Source organism: Artemia sp. Qi Xiang Cuo, chromosome 20 (assembly GCF_049724085.1).
Source record: "Artemia sp. Qi Xiang Cuo chromosome 20, ASM4972408v1, whole genome shotgun sequence".
NCBI classification, from domain to species: domain Eukaryota; kingdom Metazoa; phylum Arthropoda; class Branchiopoda; order Anostraca; family Artemiidae; genus Artemia; species Artemia sp. Qi Xiang Cuo.
Window position 1 is genome coordinate 29823370 of NC_142813.1, and position 18852 is coordinate 29842221.

The 18852-nt window shown below is 34.1% G+C and overlaps 1 protein-coding gene across 1 annotated transcript in view; it reads right to left on the minus strand.

Annotated features, from left to right (window-relative positions):
• Nucleotides 1–18852, minus strand: part of trol (terribly reduced optic lobes) — a 369703-nt gene that overhangs the window by 130164 nt on the left and 220687 nt on the right. Inside the window, exons 39-44 of the mRNA XM_089106068.1 lie at nt 17893–18004; nt 16503–16671; nt 14056–14346; nt 11668–11816; nt 4622–4802; nt 2321–2451 (exon numbers count right to left, since the gene is read on the minus strand). Coding sequence (XP_088962194.1) covers nt 2321–2451; nt 4622–4802; nt 11668–11816; nt 14056–14346; nt 16503–16671; nt 17893–18004 — 1033 coding nt within the window. The remainder of the gene's footprint in view (nt 1–2320; nt 2452–4621; nt 4803–11667; nt 11817–14055; nt 14347–16502; nt 16672–17892; nt 18005–18852) is intronic.

An 18852-nucleotide genomic window follows, 5' to 3' on the forward strand; every position in this document is an offset into this window, starting at 1 on the left:
GTGTGGCGGCCAATAACTGCTGCTGTGTCGGGGTCTACTCTGCCAAGCCGGGCGTTCCAGTCTCCAGCTACAAAGAGCATGTCACGCTTTGGTGTCTTGTCGATGATTCTTTGTAGGTCATAATAAAAGACATCTTTGACCATACACGGCGATTATGGTTATGTGGCTAATGTGGCCTCTCAGTCTTATCATGGCGATCCTTGGTGACACTGGCTCCCAAGAGGTGACGCATGATGCAGTAGGACCGTCTACTAGGAACCCAACTCCTTGCTGGCCGGAACCACCATTGGGACCCGAGTTATAGAACTGGAATGAGTCAGATTCGGAAAAGGTCAACTTTTTGGACAGAACATCATTAAGTCTCGTTTCTGACAGACAACAAACGTTGATTTTATACTTCTGCAGCTCCCTTGCAAGGAGCAGTTGCATGGATACCAGCTTGCAGCTGCGAACATTCCACGCGCCAAAATTCAGATGTTTTCTTGATTGTTCATTTTAGGAGTGACTTGATTATTTGTTTCAGTTTCTGTTCGTCTAAGCTATGTGTCGTTTATTGAATCCTAGAAATTTCTGTTCGTTGTGGGTTTGTCTTGTTAAGCAACCTTAATTCGACTAGCTTCAGTTTTAATTTTACGATCAATTTTCATTCAAAAACTGTCTTTATTTATTTTCTATTTTGAACATTAATCTTTCAAACGATCAGTATTTTTGTTTGTTATTATTGTTTGTTCTGCTTCTGTGAGGATGAACATATTAGACACAAAGGTCATGTTAGATTATGAAGAAGTGGAGAAAATCAAATTCAAGTGAATAATTCTGTGCTCTTTTTATAGCAAGTGAAAATATGACACTTCATTCCAAAGGAATGTCTTTCCTAGACGATTATTTTCAAATAGAAAGAACCAATTTCCAACTTAAAATGAAAAGAAATTCCCCGTAAGATGAAGAGGACCACCAACCCATGTACCCCTTGCTCTCATAACGTTCCCCATGCACTTCAAGAAAACTTATTTAAACCCAACAGATACAGATCGATCGTAACTACAAATCCTTAATGATTTTAAAAACGACTTAATTTTATTATAACTTTCTTTCATCACTAAAATGTCACAAAATGTCAAAAACTAAAACTGTCAAAATGTCTTTACATTTTGTTCAGCTTCTTTTTCTTCAGTAGAGTGCAATCAATACTTTAGCAAAAAAAGTGGGGAATTAAAAGGTAGCAACCCATATATTATTTTTGGTGATTTCTGTATATTAAAGTTGGTCTATTCTTTCACGACAAAAGCTTTTGTTTTAATTTAGGGAGCTTTCCATATAAAGCTATTCAAGATACGTCAAATAGTGTAAACAAAGAAAATATGCATAGTATTGTCAAAAACACTTATTGTTTGTTGTTTTTTTTTTTTTTTTATTACGTTTTTCTTATGTTTTTTTATTCAACTTTAATTGTTTTTTTTTTCTCTTTTTATTTAATTCCAGGAAACGTTGTGCGTGCTCCATATTTAATTGTATTTCCCTAACTTTAATATTAATGCTCAAAATAATTATATTTATCAATAAAATATGAAAAGAAGTTGCTCTTTAATTTTAATTATGGTCCGAAGAAAAAAAAAATTCTTTGTTTCTGCAGAACAGGTAAAGTTTCGACATACAACATGTGCAAGCGACACCACACGTTTGGACAAAACTGCTACTTACCATAACTGCTACTTTTCAACTTTTATATAGCACATTATTCAAATTCTTGGACTATTTCTTGCTTAGTTTGTGTGAATTTTTTTGCATTAACAAGTGCTGCTGCAGCTCAAAAGAAATTTAAAACTTTGTTATTTTTTTAAGTTTATTTATTCTCTTTTTCAAAAAACAAAACATTGATTCTTCAAAAACAATCTAGTCAATTATCTGCAGCTAAGTTTTAAGATTTTACCTTAATAATTACAATATGTTACTTAAATTTAATTTCACGTACTAATTTTTATTGTCTATAAAAACAGGCAGCATTTTTTTTTAAGAAATCAGCTTTATAATTTGAAACTAAGAATTACTATAAACAAATTATATTTAAAAAGTTGTTCTAAAAAAAAGGGCGAATGAAATTTTTTTGAGAGGCTGAGAGTATCCACAAGAAGAACAATCCAAATATTCAATTCATGCTTGGATCATCATGATCCACATCCTCGAAAGTATTGAGTCTGAAATAAAGCTTTGAGCAAAATCACAGAGCAGGGTCTTACAAAGAATGCCCTAAAAATACAATCACTCATGGTTTTAACGCAAATTGTAAAATCTACAAATTCATCAACGAAGATATAAATACCTTAGTAGAAATAGATCTTGCAGCGCAAGTAAATCTTGTTGTTTGTCCGACCTCTATAATCTGTATTTGCGGTTCCACGATTGATATAGAAATGGTCGGTTGAGGTGGAGGAGCTTGCGTCGTTACTGGGACTGAAAACAAAAAATGTTTAAGGTTTTTTGCAAGCTTTATGTAAAGTATTGAACAATTAAAAGAAAAAATGTGTAATCAGAAACAAAACTAAATTGTTTTATTCAAGGGATTCTATAATAATTGAATGACTAAAAGATTTTTTTTCAGTTTGTCGTTAACATCCTAAAACAGTTAAGGATTGCAAAACAGTTTTGAAAAGAATAGAACTCATAACATCAGTTCGAACTAAAATCGTACGTTAAGTTTTAACTAAAAATAAATTCCAATATAAGGTTTTCTAAACACAGTAGAAACCATTTTTGAAAAAAGAATGGGAATTCAGCCATTGAAAGTTTAACAAATTAATTGAATACAGGGAACTGTCAAGTAATATTAGTTAATTAAAAAAAATCTCTTTCAATAAAAGAAAAGGCTCTAAATATAACTAAAATTTTTATAATGAAACAAAGTTTTAAACATAATCATACAATTCAGCCCTAAATGTAACGTACAATCGACATACGTCAATCGGATGCATAAGACGCTCTACTCAAGTTTCCATAGGTTAAAAGCTTTAGCTTCAAAAAATAAGTAAGACCGATAAAAAAACACAAATGTAAACAACAATATAAACTGAGATATTTTATGAGCCATCTTCTTCATTAACGACCCAAAAGCAAACTAGTTAGTTTCAGCGGTCAGTTTTGGTTGTTTTTCCTTTTTTTAAATGAGGCTAATTATAAGACATAAACGTAGTTTAGTAGTTGCAAACCGTTATTTCTTCAAACATCTTTGTGGAACTCCAGTTTAATGAAAATATTCCCATATTTACAGGCATTAAAAATTTTAGACATATTATTTTATATATAAGACTTATTTTATGTTATATTTTATTTTACTATATTTTATTTTACTTTTTTATATTATATATTATACAATATTATATTTTAAACTATAAGATATTGTGTCATGAAGACTTAAAATATCAAAAATATTAAAAATTCAAAATGTTAAAAGCTTAAAAGAAGGAGATAGTCTTGGCTGCAAAAGATTAAAAATCCGTCTTCACCGCTCTTTTTTTTCTTGTTTTCATACAAAGAAATAAATAAGATATTAAGTGAAAAGCAAGCGATGAGCTTGCTTTCGAGCAAGCTCATCGAAAGCAAAAGCTTGCTTTCGATGCAAAAAGAAGCAAAAGCTTGCTTGCTTTTGAGCGATGAGATTTCTTTTATGGACTTACAAGGACCACCTATAGGGGAATTTCCCCCATACAGATTACCTATAGGAATAGGAAGGTTCCTCTTAGAAACTATGCAAACGTAGCCCCTCCTAATCTTTTTTGGCAGAAAATAGAGAATTACAATATCAAGATATTTGGATAAAAATATCAGTTGTTTGTTGGAGTCTCCAACCCTTATTCTTGCCCTAAATTTCAACTGAGTGTACCTATGCTATATAAGTATATATAATCATAAAGGCAGCCTAATCACTCTAAGCAAATAATACTTTTGTTTTAAAGTAATCTAAATAACAAAGAAAACATTGCGTTTCTTGAGAAGAAACACCATGAACAATTCTGCGACCAAAAATAGAAAATTGTGAAAAAGCTGACGAAAAGAAAAACACACAATATTTTTCACGCCAGCTTTATCTAGAATAACTATGCTACAGAACGAAAAAACAGAAACCATGCACTTGAGGAAGAGCTACAAAAAGAAAGCAGAAAGTGAAGGGATGACCACAAACATGTTTAAAACCGATTTTTCTAAAAATACATTTATCTCCAAATGTACCAAAGCGAGAAATAATTTCTGAGAATAGGTGGGAATAGCTGAGGTCACGGTATTGGAGGGACCACACTTACAATTTGGTCCTCATCTCGTACAGATTGAAAGTCTAAGCATGATTCTTTTTTAAAAATAAGAGCAACGTAATGTCTTTCTGCTGAAGAATTGGTAGTTAGGCTTGGGGTAGTTGAAGAGAGTGGATTCATTGTAGGGGTAAAGAGCCTAGTTTGGTCCTCAAGTCATGTAGACTAAAAGTCCTTACGCGATTCCATTGTAAATAGAATGTAACATACCTACATTTCTTATAAAATATTGGGTGGGTAAGGGGAGGGGGGAGGTTGGCACATGCAAAGAATGAGGGAAGTATCTTGGCAGTAAATGCTCTAGGGAAACAATAACTTACCAACGTCTAAAACTGCGTCGTCATATGCAGTAGAAATTCCATCGGAAGCTTCGCATGTGTAGGTACCAGAATCGTCTGGCTGAACATCATAAATGACTAACTGGCCTCGTCCGTTGTCTGATGATCGACTTGGTGGTAACCTTTCTCCTTGCTTCGTCCATTTCAATGTTATTCTTCCACCCTGTTGATAAAAATGATTTAGAAAGTAAAATAATGAATCTTTTTTACGATTATTTTATTATTGGCGTTAATTAGCCATTTGATCTTCGATTGGATCCCAAATTTCTTCCTTAAAAATATACAAAATATAATACATACTCAATATTATGAAAGGGAACGAGCATTGCAAACTAAAGTAAGTAAGTAGTTTGTCTGCACCTGTTCGTTCTTTCTCTCTTATTCGTTCTCTCTTTATCTCTCTTGTTCGTTTTCTCTCTTTTCGTTGTTTGTCTTTTTTATCTGTTTTGTTTTATCTTCCTCTTCTGTCATGCATATTGCTTGTAGCCTAGTGTACAATAATTGTCATATTAGGTTCATACAAGGCTGATTCTTATAGGGAAGGGAACTTTGCAATTTTCAGGTGATCGGGACATTTAAAATTGCGAATTAGTTTTTTGTATGCCACTATTATTCAATTCTCCTTTAAGGTCCTTTTGAACAATGTCGGTATAAATAGGGAGAGGGGGGAATCAACGAATCGTTAGTAATCCTTCGAGAACTAAACTTAGTGATCATCGAATACATAAAGAAAGAAAAGAAGAAACGAAAAGAAAAGTCGTATGCTAAACCCAGTGATCATCGAATACATAAAGAAAGAAAAGAAGAAACGCTACCCTCTAGTTACGTTACTAATTCAAAATATGAAAGTGGGAATTGTTTGTCATTCCGGGTTATCATAAGATGTGCCATTCTTCTATCAAATAGACTAATTTTTCGATAACGTGCATTTCCGCCTTTTATGATTTATTTTGATATTTTGTCTCAGAGTGGTTAACATATTATGTGTTGGGTAGTAAGTAAGCAAGTAAGTAAGTAAGTATGACGGCACTAGACCCATAAGGTCCAAACTGGCGGTGCTGATCTCCGTTTCGTGGCCCTTCAGCCAGGAAGTGCAATGGGGGGCTGAGGGCCAGCCATCGTGTGCTTTCACACACCCTTCCTGCATACCTTCCCCAGATTTCTCCAGGTACCCATTTAGAGCTGGGTCGACTCTAGCTAAGCTTACAGAGTCACACCACTGACCCGCGTCCCAAGCCAAATAACTGGCCACGCCAGGGATCGAACCCGTGCCCCTTGGACAACGAATTCTCAACCCAACCCACGTCCATTTAGCCAGTACGGCTAAATGTGTGTTGGGTCAATAAAACTGATATAGAAGGTCCTCAGAAGTCATAACAAAGCCGGAATACTTTTGGTTTCTAGTGTCCGGAAGTCATTGTCTTCTATCTAGAAACAGAGTTATGGGAATGCAGCATCAAAATAGAATAATATTTGCTTCCAAGTTCAACGTCGAAAATGTGGAAATCGACAAGCAGAATTCAAATTTCTTTAGGATATTATTAAATATTATTTAATTAAAATTATAAATAATATCTTATAGAATTTTAATCTTCCTTTTGAAGTCTTCATTATTAGTAATTTTTCACTAGTTGCACATATTTCTTTTTATTTACTATTACCCTCAAGTGCCAAATTTTACTTAGTGCCAAACTACGTCTTAGTAAACTATTACCCTCAGAAACTCACCGCTGCACAAAGCGTTCTAAAGCAAACGTAGCAACATAAATACGTGTTAGTTTTCAGGTATTTATAAACTGTATATTCTATTTCATTTTTATTATTATTTATCTAAGTCTAAATATTTATTCCTGTGAGAAACTTGAAATTGTAATTTGTCATAGTAATAGTAAGCTCAATAATAATAAGCTCATTTGAACAACAAATAAATAATATCTATTCAGTTTGTGTTGGTTATCATTCTTAGATAACTTCATTTTAATATTTAAAAAATTTGTGCTTATATCTGTTGAATAAAAAAATTACTTTACTAAAAATAATCTAAAAAACGCGTTTACGTATGAATTTGAGAATAATGAATTTACTTAGTATTTTAGATTAGAATAAATTTAAAATCTAATCGAATCTAAAATTAACGAATTTAGTAAAATTTAATGTAATCTAAAATTTATATTAAAAAAAAAATCATAAACAAAAATGTGGATGGTAGACGTCGGTACAAGTGATTTTCTAATTGAATTTGCTCCTTTTAAAGGACAGCTAGCCCCCTCCCACGTCTCTTTTTTCCCCAAAGTCGTCCGATCAAAATCTTTAAACAGCCATTTTGTTCGGCATATTCGAAATATCTATTAGCTATGTCTTTGTGGATGAATTGACCACCCACAGCCCCTGGGGGAAGGGCTGCAAGCTATGAACTTTTCCCATTGCTTACAAATAGTATTGGCTATTACGAAGTATATCGATTTTTTTGTGGGGGGGGGCCTTAAGTCGGAGGATCTTTCTATGGGGGAAGGGACTTTTCTATGGAGGGGAACTGGATTTTCTGGTATTTATTTAAATTTATTAGAAATTAAATTTAAATAAAAGGCAAGTTTTTTCAACGGAAAGTAACGAGCAAAATCAAAACTTAAATCGAACATCCTCCTATAAAGAAATGAAACTTTGATTGTATGTCTTTATCATTCAAGCAATAAATAATATGATGGATTTTTTTTTTTAATACAATGAATAGCAGACCGAAACTGATTTAATATCTCATTTTTAAGGGAAATAGAAAAGTGGAATCAACATTAAATTCTACTTAGAATAAAAAGAAAAGAACAACAAGATAAAAAGGAAAGACAATCGCTGGGTGCCAATTTAGACTCTAAGGGATATGATTAAAAAGGTTTTGGTGATGTTGTAGCCTAGTAAACGACACAGCATTCGCACGGGATTCTGACTAATGGACAATTTTTCTGGGCTTAGTATGTTTTGATGGGCGTCTTTGGACTGAAAAACCTCTTCCTAGCTAATTTATCTATTATGGGTTGCCTCCCCATAGTAGAATAATATTTGTAGGCATGAATATATAATGAGTAGGAGGTAATAGGCTTGAGACTGTCTGTGCAGGATTTCGACTCTTGTTGATAGAGGAGCATCGCCAAGTGCTGAAAACCATGTTGTGACCAAGATGGGCCCAGGGTTGCACAAAGCCTTCATTCATACTGGAGGTCCCAGGGACTACTTTCTGTCCGGTTCTAAGCCGGCTTAAGCACTTCGGTCTAGACTTGAGAAGATATGTGATCCCCATCCTGCACTGGTATCCGGGATCATTGCTTTTCCTGAGGCCAAAATAATTTCAAAGATTTAAAGAGCATAACAATTGGAACTTGGAATGTTACAATGTTAAATAATGGCCATCGTATCGACATTTTGACTGACGAATTCAGACGATTCGAACTGGATTTATTAGGAATTTCAGAAACTCATATCCCAGGGGTAGGAAGCATTACCAGGGGTAGAAAATTAGGTGATATAGAATTTGTTTACTCAGGCAGGAAGGATGGGGTACATAGACAGTGAGTTGGGCTTATTATGAATAAGGAAGCTCTTAAGTCCTGTGTTGGTTGGGAAAGTATTAATAATAGAATACTAATTACTCATTTTATGACTAAAAGGTGCAGGGTATCAATTATAGTAGTATACGCCCCTGTAGAACCGACTGACGGAGATACTAGTGACTCAGATGAATTTTACTTACAGTTACAGGAGCAAATAGACAGGGTCCCAGGTAGAAATATGATGTTATTACTGGGAGATTTTAACGCCCAGGTTGGTATAAATAGGGATAGATGGTATCCTAGCCTAGGTAAATTTTGTGTAGGAAAAGAAAACAGTAATGGATAGAGAATTTTGCAATTTTGTAGGTATAAAAATCTAGTTATAACCAATGCGGTGTTTGGTCATAAAATGGCTCATAAGTTAACATGTATTCACGTGACGGTAAGACGGCGAACCTTATTGATGTTATAGTAAACCGAAGACTGGCAGGATCAATACAAGATACTAGGGTATATAGGAGTGCTGTTATTGATGTTAAAAGTAAAGATCACCATCTAGTAGTGTCAAGGGTTAATTTAAAGCTGAAAATATCGGAAGGGTAACCACCTCCAGGGAAGTTATGATGTTGGTAGACTCGAGGATGAGAATTTGAGAGAAACTTTCCAGGAACAGTTGAATACTAAACTTGAGAGTTTAAAATTTGATAATGTGGAAGATGGTTCGAATGATTTTAGAAAAATAATTTGTGAAGTTGCTGAAGGCGTATTAGGGAAGAGAGCTAGAACTGCAGCTAAGAATATTAGTGAAAAAGCTTTATGTTTAACAGAAAGGAGAAAGGACTTGTACAAGAATTATCTGAGTGATAGATCATATGAAAACAAAAGAAATGTAAAGAAAGTGGAGAAAGCATTAAAATATGAAGTAAGGAGGTGTGAAGAGGAGGCCATGGATAAAACTGCCGAGGATCTGGAAGATGCAGCTAGACGGCATAATAGTAAAATATTGTACTAGCACGCTAACAAATTGAGAGGGAGTAGTCAATCCGGACTTGGCCCAGTTAAAGATAGGAATGGGGTCGCAATTAGCGATAATGAAAAAACTAAAGAGAGATGGGCCAAACATTTTGAGAATTTGCTTAACCGAGATAGAGTTGCAGGAAAAGATATAGAGGAAAATGAAAAAGTTTGTGATACCTTGGATGTGAAGGAAGATTTGTTTTGTGAGGAGGAATTAGCAACAGTATTAAATGTATTAAAGAGTAATAAGGCTCCTGGTGCTGATAGGGCGGTAAATGAGTTTCTTAAATATGGTGACTCTGAGGCTAGAAATCAGTTACTGAAGATTATTAGAAGGATTTTTGAATAAGGTACCAAACAATTTGAGGAAAACCTTAATTAATCCACTTTAAAAGAAAGGTGATAAAAGTGAGTGTGGTAATTATCGAGGCATTAGTCTGGTCTCTGTAGGTAGTAAATTACTTAGTAATATGATACTTTTTAGACTGAGAGATGCTGTAGACAAAGTTTTAAGAGAAGAGCAGTGCGGTTTCAGAAAAGGTAGAGGATGTGTCGACCAAATTTTCAATCTTAGGCTAATAATTGAGAAGTGCCTGAGTTTTCAAACACCTTTGGTCCTAAGTTTTATAGATTATGAGCAAGCATTTGAGTATATAGATAGAAAAACTTTAGCAAAGGTCTTATCCTTGTATACCAGAGAAATGTACTAGATTTATTAGGTCCGTATACGAGCTTAATACTGCTATGGTTAAGGTAGGAAGTGAAGTTAGCAGCTGTTTTTTTTTTTTTATTAAATCAGGAGTTAAGGAGGGTTGTGTTCTATCTCCTTTTGTATGGATTATTTTGATGGACTTTGTTTTAAGAAGCACAGGAAAGGCAATGGGAGACCACGGAATCAAATGGGGAGGAAAAAGTCTCCTGGACTTGGATCACGCTGATGATTTAAGCATCTTAGATGAAAGTGTAAGCAAAATGAATGAACTTTTAGAAGTTTTGCAAGTTCAGGGTGCTAGAATTGGTTTGAAAATTAATGCTAGAAAGACTAAGTCACTAAGTCTAGGAATAAGTGAAGATGAAAAGGTTATATTGGGCAATGAAAAGATTGATCAGGTGGGCAGCTTCACTTACCTTGGTAGTATTATTAGTAAAGATGGTGGGAGCAGTGAAGATGTTAAATATAAGATAGACAAGGCTCAGGGTGTTTTTTTTCACAGTTGAAAAAAGTCTGGAAGAATGGGAAGATAAGTCTGCAAACCAAAAATTAATTAATGGAAGCTACAGTGATGACAGTAGTCAAACATGGTTTTGACGGATGGGCGCTCCAAAAAGTGGAGGAAGATTTGCTAGATATTTTCCAGAGAAACTTCTTAAGAAGTGTTCTGGGCACCCGGCTGACTGACTGTATTTCAAACAATAGGCTATATGAAAAATGTGGTTCAATCCTGCTTTGTAGGGCTACAATGAAAGAGAGGTTGAGATGGCTAGAGCACGTTCTGCGGATGAAGGATGACAGATTGCCGAATATTGTTCTTTTCGGCCAACCATTTAGGGCTAAACGGAAAGCAAGTCGCCCTCGTCTAGGGTGGGAAGATGTCATAAAGAAAGATTTGATGGAACTGGAAACTTCCTGGGCGGGTGCAAAGAGGAAGGCTTTGAATAGTTTGGAAAGGAGGAGAAGCGTGCGTAGCTGTATTGGCCTCTGGCGGCTTGGTGCTGCGGTGAGTTATTATTAGTAGCAGGAGTAGTAGTAGTATTGCAAACTAAAAGGTTGAATTTATATAGTTGTAAAAGCAAGGAATAACAAATCAAAGTACTAGAATAGTGTGAAACTTGTCTATCCTATGAAGGGATAAATACGGCAACAGCTCACTAGCAAAAATCAATCATAAACCTATCATAAGAATTCTAACAAAAAGAAGTATTAAACAGCAAAAATGATAATAATAACGTCTTCTTGAAATTCTATATTGCTCAATTCCCCAAGATAATGCAGTACTTGTCCCAGCTTGTCTTGATGACCATCCCAAGGCTTCTTCTGCCACATTACGAATGCCGTACTTTTTAAATGTGTCCCTCCCTGGAGCCTGCTCAGTCAAGCCGATTAGCAAGTGACGAGAGAAGTTCCTCAGTGAGTCACTTGGTGGCTCACTAAGCTTCTAGCCTCCAGGCTTACAACCTCCAAGATAACCGTTGATGTCTCCTTTAAATGCTGGATTAGGAATTAGATGGGAGCTCATCCCCTATACGTGACTGAGTAAACACAGAGATTTACCATACAAAGAATTATAGAACAACCTGTTTTTTTTTTTTTTTTTTTTTCATATAAATCTGCCCTAGTTTATTTTACTTTAAGATTTCAAAAAGTATTTTAGACACAACAATTTTTCTAAGTCTCATTAAAATCTTGGAAACTAAAGTTCACCCAAATATTTTTCTTGAAGAAAATTCAAAAGATTTAAAAAAACATACCGGTCGGGATATCGAAGTTGCAGAACATGTAAGGTATGCAGTGCTTCCAACGTTGACAATTTGGATTTTAGAATCACTAACAGTAACGGATATAGAAGGAACAGCTGGTTCTGGAGAGTCAATAAGAGGATCAGATGTAGGAATTCCAACTGAAATAATTATAAGGCACTTTCAGAATTTTTTCTGGGCACAGTACCTTGCCTTAAAGAGCAATGAGAAAAAAATGAAGAAGACGAATTTTCACAAAAAATAAATCCCAATAAGCGAAGGGTTAGACTACAAGGCAAAATGATCTACATAGTATCAAAACCAGCAAGGCTATGAGTTTCAGGTAAGAGAATTTCACTTTAAATTTACAAATTCCCTGTGAGTGCGATTAATCAATACAGAAGTAAATGTAATCAAATAAATAAGCTTTTCTCAGATTCTCGGGGATAAGAACGAACAGATCACCTCAGATACTAATTAATAAAAAAAAGTATTTTTCATGTGTTGTAATTTATAATGTATACTTTTATTTATGATTTAATTCTTGTTGGCAAATTTTTCTTTACTCCAACCATCTAAAATGGCAAAAGATTCATGCAAAATAGGTTTTGTATGGTTTAATAATAGGTTTCTCTTATGATTTTCCTATTTGACTTTATTTTTTTGGAGATCTCCAAGGCAATATAATGGTCCTATGTCAATTTTAGATTCTTGGTCAGCCTGCTTAAGACTCTAGTCAGGCGGGCCTTTCCAAAAACTAAAACACAAGTACTTGTCCAATAAGAAAGTCATACTTACTCCCACTATTTACCCGTGCCATTTAAACATTTTTGCCTCTCAATTACTCAGACTATCTGTCTTGTTTTTTTTTCCTACAATTAGCCATGTCTTGATTCCCTACTGCAAAATACTTGATTTTCAATTCAAAATCAACGCAAGTTTCTTTTTGTAACTTTTCTATATTTTTTGCTGGAATATTCTAGACACTGCTATTGGGAACGCCCCAAAATATATTTTGTTTGACTAATTACCTAACGTATTTACAATTCACTTTACAGCAGAAACAACAATCAAATATTTTTCTCATTTATGATCCAGAGATTGAATACATTCTTGGTCTTCCATCTTCTACGTAAAACTTACAACTCTTAGTTCTCTAGAAGGAAAGCTTCCCATCCTCCTGAAGATGGTCACGTTTTTCCAATACATGAAGGCAGAAAGAAAATAAAATCCCAATAAGCATTAACCTGTCAGGACTGACATGCATTCGTAAGGGAAATCTGGGCATTAAACCCTTATCTCCACGAGGATATCTGGTTTATTATGGTTTCGTCTATGATTTCATACAATTTCCATAGAATTCTCCAGTGTGTTCCGTTTTTTTTTATAGTGTATATTACCTACCTTCACCCAAAGTAAGGATGCCCTCTCCCAAATAAAGTTTTGAGTATGTATATGTTGAAAATTTCCAGGCTGAACTTCCATACCTCAAAAATGATCTACATGGAGTCCATAACATAAGAAATATTGGCTTTTTTTTTAATTTATTCGTTTTCATATGCATCGGAAGCTTAATATTTCTATTTCCCAAAAGTACAGCATACTATTAAAACAAAAGAGAGGGGATAAGCCTTCCAGCTAAAAGAAAAGTAACTAAATAAAAAGATATCAAGAAGCCAAAACATTATGATTTCAGTTACTAGAAGCAAATCATGTAAGTGCAAAAAACTAGCACTGATAAATAAAAAAAGGTGTTTAGTAAATCATGCTGATAAAAGAATATTTTCATAAAACGACTGAAGCCATTTTGTGCATGCTATTAATAAGGATAAACGTGATAAACGATAAAAACAATGGAACGGTGCAAAAACCTGATTTCTAATTTTCATGCAAATGAAGAGAAATTCTGGAACAGAAGAAAGCATTCACAAATTTGTAACGTTCATTGGAGTTTTATTAAACTTCTCGTTAATAATAGAAGTAAAATTACTAATAAAAGAATAGTTAATTTATAAAATACTTAATATTATGTCTTCCATTCCCAATGGATTCTAATGATATTGTCTCTAAATTTTAGCCATTTAGCCAAATAAAAAAAATGGCAGCCAAACAAAAATTCGATAATTATTAATTAAACGAAATTTAGATTCAATTATTAGATAAATTTTTATTAAATTAAAATTTTGATAATTAAACCTCTTTTTACCTAAATTTAATAAATTTTGACTGAATTGAAACTTTAACAATTAAATGACTACATTTTAGCCATGTTAGTCATAATAAATTAGCCATAAATGTTACTGAGTTAGAAAATCCGCCAGAATTTATCCTTGACGAAAAACTGGTGAAAAAGTCACATAACGTGAAAACAGAGGGCCCGTTAGAGTTAGTAAATCCAACCTGGTCTTATGCGACTAGTCACTTCTCCGATGATAACTCCAAAATTATTTGTCACTTTACACATTACTAAAGTGTGGTTTTCTTCAATTGGCATAGACCATGTTATACCACCACGTCCGTTACCATTTCGCATCGTTTCGCGAACGGATGGAGTGATGGCTGACCCATCTCTGAACATTACACGAGCTTCCATGTTCAAAGTCTCATAAGCCTGGTAGTTACATGTAAACTGAACTACTGTTCCAGGGCTTTTTTGAACAATAATAGGTGAAATTTCGAGAGTCAGCTTTCCTTAAAAAACATGCACTACAGTCAATAACAGAAGAGCTTAAAAAGTACACATAGATAGAAAAAGAAGAACTGAGAGAAAAAAAATTAATAGTCATCTCAAAGTACAACATAAAATTCTAATAGAACATTCCACTTAAAAAAGTAATTACTATGGTGATTAAGAGAGAGAGCAAAAAAAAGTTATACAAGACATCAGCATCTAAAGTCAGGCCAGGTTTCGTTGACACCATCAATTCTATGACCCTACTTCGCACATAGCATTTCGTCAGCACAGAACATGGTTCAGCACATAAAATGTCCAGGAATGGTATAGAATTTAGTTTTGGCAAAATATCAATAAAAAAATTACGAAAATCATATCAGCCATATAATTTTACTAAATTATAGGTGAAAGTTCCGGAAAAAAAGTAACTATTATCAATATTTGACATAAAAAGCGCTTTAACACAATATTGATGTTTTCATACATTTTAACACACTATCTCCAGGAATGTATTGAGAAGGACTGTTTCGAAGGATATAAGAAATCTTACAAAGTGAAAGAAAATCTTTGTCCTTGCCCTGTCTGCAAGTATTTCAGTACTACAAGAGAAATAACAAGAACAGCATCCTTTAATAACTTTAAATTTTAAAACTTACTGAAAAGCTTATGAAAATTGAGTTGTAACTTTTATCCCCATAGATGAGTCAGTAAACAGGACCGACACACCGGTAAATTGTAGGTATAAACTCTTACTCATAGCGTTTTGTTATTTTTGGTTTCAACTCTGATACCCAATTCTTAAGTCTCAGTAAAACACATTCCATCTATTTTACTTTTCGAGAATACCACGGAGCTCACCAGCACCGACACCGGGTGCGGGCACCGCGTTAAGAAAAAAAAATCTTGACTGGACAGAAGTAACTCTATTGTCTGTTTTGCTTGTATGTTTGTCATGTTTTCCCTTAAATTATTTTCTGTGTTGTTTTTATTTTTGTCTCTTAATTTTGTCTTACTTCAAATTCTTTTTATGGCCATTATTTTAGTTTCTTGTTATTTTGAATTCCATTTTTTATTCTTCATTTGTACTGTGGATGTCGTGGTGATTATACAGGCGTAATAACTGCAGTACATTTCTCTTTTGTGAGTTTTACTGGCCTTAGAACCTAATTTTTAATTGTTCTTATTGCAATTTATTGAAGTTTAAAATTATAAGTACCAATCTCGGACTCGCTTTTTACATAATAATTTCCGGCACTCAATATTTACCTAGTATCAAGGTATTTAACTAGCACTACCTTGTTCATAGTACCAAGGTCTATCAAGCAAAACTTTGTCATTTTGACCCACATATTTTCTGCAGTCTATCCTGAAGTAGTTTTAAAACTTCTCAATGCAACTACGGCAAATACGATAGATGCCTTAAAAAGGAGAAAAAAAAAGAATAAAGAAAAGATGGCAATACTGTTATCAAAATATCAATTTCAATATCGATTGGCGAATGTAATGTAATTATTAATGCAAATATTCAATGTAATTATATTTGAACATAACAGGTTTTCAGGCCAGAAACCATTTTAGAGTTCAAGCAGAAAAAATTTTATATCTATTTACTCATTTGTTTTAATTCCATTTAAACGAAATAACGATTATTATTCAAATGTTGGTAAACAGTGCCAAATAAAATTCTCGCGCCGCCTTTTCCGCAGTCTAGATTTTGAGCTTAGTTAATAAATCTACAAATTTATTAGCGTGCGTTTATAACGGGATTTCGGCTGAATGGCCCCACGCTCAGTTTGTATATATAAAAAAAGAACAATGTATTCCAAATTTCAGCTCATTCATGAGATTTAAGAATTATTTTCTAGGTGAGATTTAAGGATGATTTTCTATAATTTCCTAAAACGTAGTTTAAAAAGATCTCTAACTAGCAAAACGTGAAAAAGATTCTAAATTCAGACAACGGATATGTCAATTACGGTTTTGCGCAATAAAAAAATTGTCATAAAAACAAAACTCTTTAATATGCTGGAACCAGGTTTACCAGCATAATCATACAGCTTTATAATCTAAGAGGACACAAGAATCATGTAAATGAGTTAACCACAGAATGCAAATGCTAAACACCAGCTTATACGTCATCGGTATTTTTAATAATTTCACATAAGATTCGTACCTTCTAATTCACAAGCTTCACCAGTGAATCCCGGTTTACATTGACATATAAGTCTGGTTTCTCCAAGTGCACACGACTCTTCATTTTGAGAGCAGCGACAGGGCTTGCAGCTGCCAAGTCGACTGTATGAGCGATCATTTGCATCACGGTAGTATCCAGAAGCACATGACTAGCAGAAAAATTAAATTATCAGCGAACTTTGATTTTTGTTACACATCTGTCAGAGCAAAACGTACAACAATGGATCCTGTTAGTCTTAAAACGAGATGCGTAGCAGTAAGTCCAAAGGGTGTAAATTTGCTTATAAACAGATGGCTGATAATAATATCATTATATTAGGGAACATAATATATATCTTTTGTCTGTAGTACTGACTGTTCTCAAGAAAACAAAAGTTTGGCGAAAAAGTGTACTGTCGCAAAACTATTTTAATGCTCGTTTGATTGATCATGCCCTTTTTGAACTAACAGCTGTTTTTATCTGTTACACTACGGATCCAAGAATACTGTACAGACAAAAGATGAGAGTCTAAGAAGACTGTAAATTAGACCATTATTTTAAAGAACCCATTAGGAACCCCTTTCTGGTTGGTTTGCTAGTAGAAAGAAAATACAACTGTTGATTGTCATATCCATTTTCAGTAATGGTTTGCAAATCAACAGGAATATGTTAAGCACGTTTGCTTTTTTACTTCATCTGGCGCTACTTGGGTTGTAAAATTGTCTAACAGGAAACATTTTTTCCCGCTATTTAACATTTTAGTAAGTCAATTGTTCCCAAATAGAAACTCCATTAACGAGAAAAAATACTAGCTGCTTTTTCCTCTTTTTTTTTGTATTTTAAATTGTTTAAGCTGCAAATCTACCCTTGCTACACCTATTTAGAGTAATAAGATAACAGAATACAGAGAAGTAAAAAATAAGTGATAATAATTTTAATGCAATATCCAATTTAATTCGGTAATGTTGACCTGGTAAAGATCGATACGTCTAAAGTTTTTTTTTTCGGCCACTTTGGATGGAACGGAATGTCGTGGTATAGTTCAAAGTTCTAGTGGTCTCAAAAAGGTCCAAAAGTGATTGAAATGAAATGAGCCCTCTCCCAAGCTTTTTTCAACATTAGAAAAAATACGCATCTCAAAATTGTGCTTCATGGAATCATATCTTAATTTTGAAATGACGGTTCCGCTGAAAATTGACCAAGAAGTCCAAAAAATGTGGCTCTGGGGGAATGAGAGGTAGGATGGTAACAGCCCACGTAGTCTCACGAGCAAGGCCCCAATATTAACCGTGCGACCATTCCTTCACATAAACATTTAATTTTAGTAGAAAGAATGGGCATGTATTTTGACATGGCCGATATGTCTATATATACTAATATTTTTTTATACCTCACAGGAAAATCCAATGTAGCCTGGAGGGCAACGACAATCTTCAACCTCTCTTGCTTGATCTTCTCCATTGTCAAACTCCACTGCAGATCCCATTCTAACATTAGAAATCCTGGGGAGAGAAGAGCACTAGAATTAGGCTTATTTCATACTTAAACAGAAAAAGACTACGCCAGGAGCTTGGTGCTGAGTCGTAAAGATAACAGAGCATGCGCAACAAGTAAATCGCAACATGAATTCTGCAAAGAAACAGCTAATGTTTCTGAGCATTCTCGAAATCAGTAGAGTGTTACTTGGTTTAAAAAAAAAAGTAGACTTATCTACTCCTTGTATGCAGAGACTAATTTAAGAAGAGACTGACATTTTCCGCTTTTTATATATTGCATTTGGTTTGAACTCCTTGAGAAATAATTTTTTGCAAATAAAATTAACTTCCCCTGACGCACAAAATTTAAAATATTTCTATAAGGTCGACTTTTTTGTTATCGTATTATGACGATTATCTGGTTAAGATTTAAATCATGACAATACTGGCAGTAAAACTGGCGTCTGTGCTTCCCTAACCCTGGGTGGATCTCAATGGATCTAAAGTCAGGGTAGCAACTCCGTTGCCCAATAAATTTAAATGTATCTGAAATTGGGTATGCTGGATGGTAATTTCCGTACTCAGGGAAATCAATGAAGTAATGCAGGTAACGTAAGTACATTCGACAGATACCAATGAGATCCTTACACGCAAAAACAGTTCTGTTTGAACAAACAAGTCAATTACACAGATGGAAGAAAAATGGTTACAAATCTTCGTTGATTTACTATCCCCACCATATTTCACTCAAGAACTAAAAATGTAAACCTGTAAAATTTTACAATCTTATTCACAGTAGTACTAAATGAAGAAAAATACTGGAATTTTTTCTCCCAACCTCAGAGCTCAATCAAACAAATTGTCAGGATTTACCC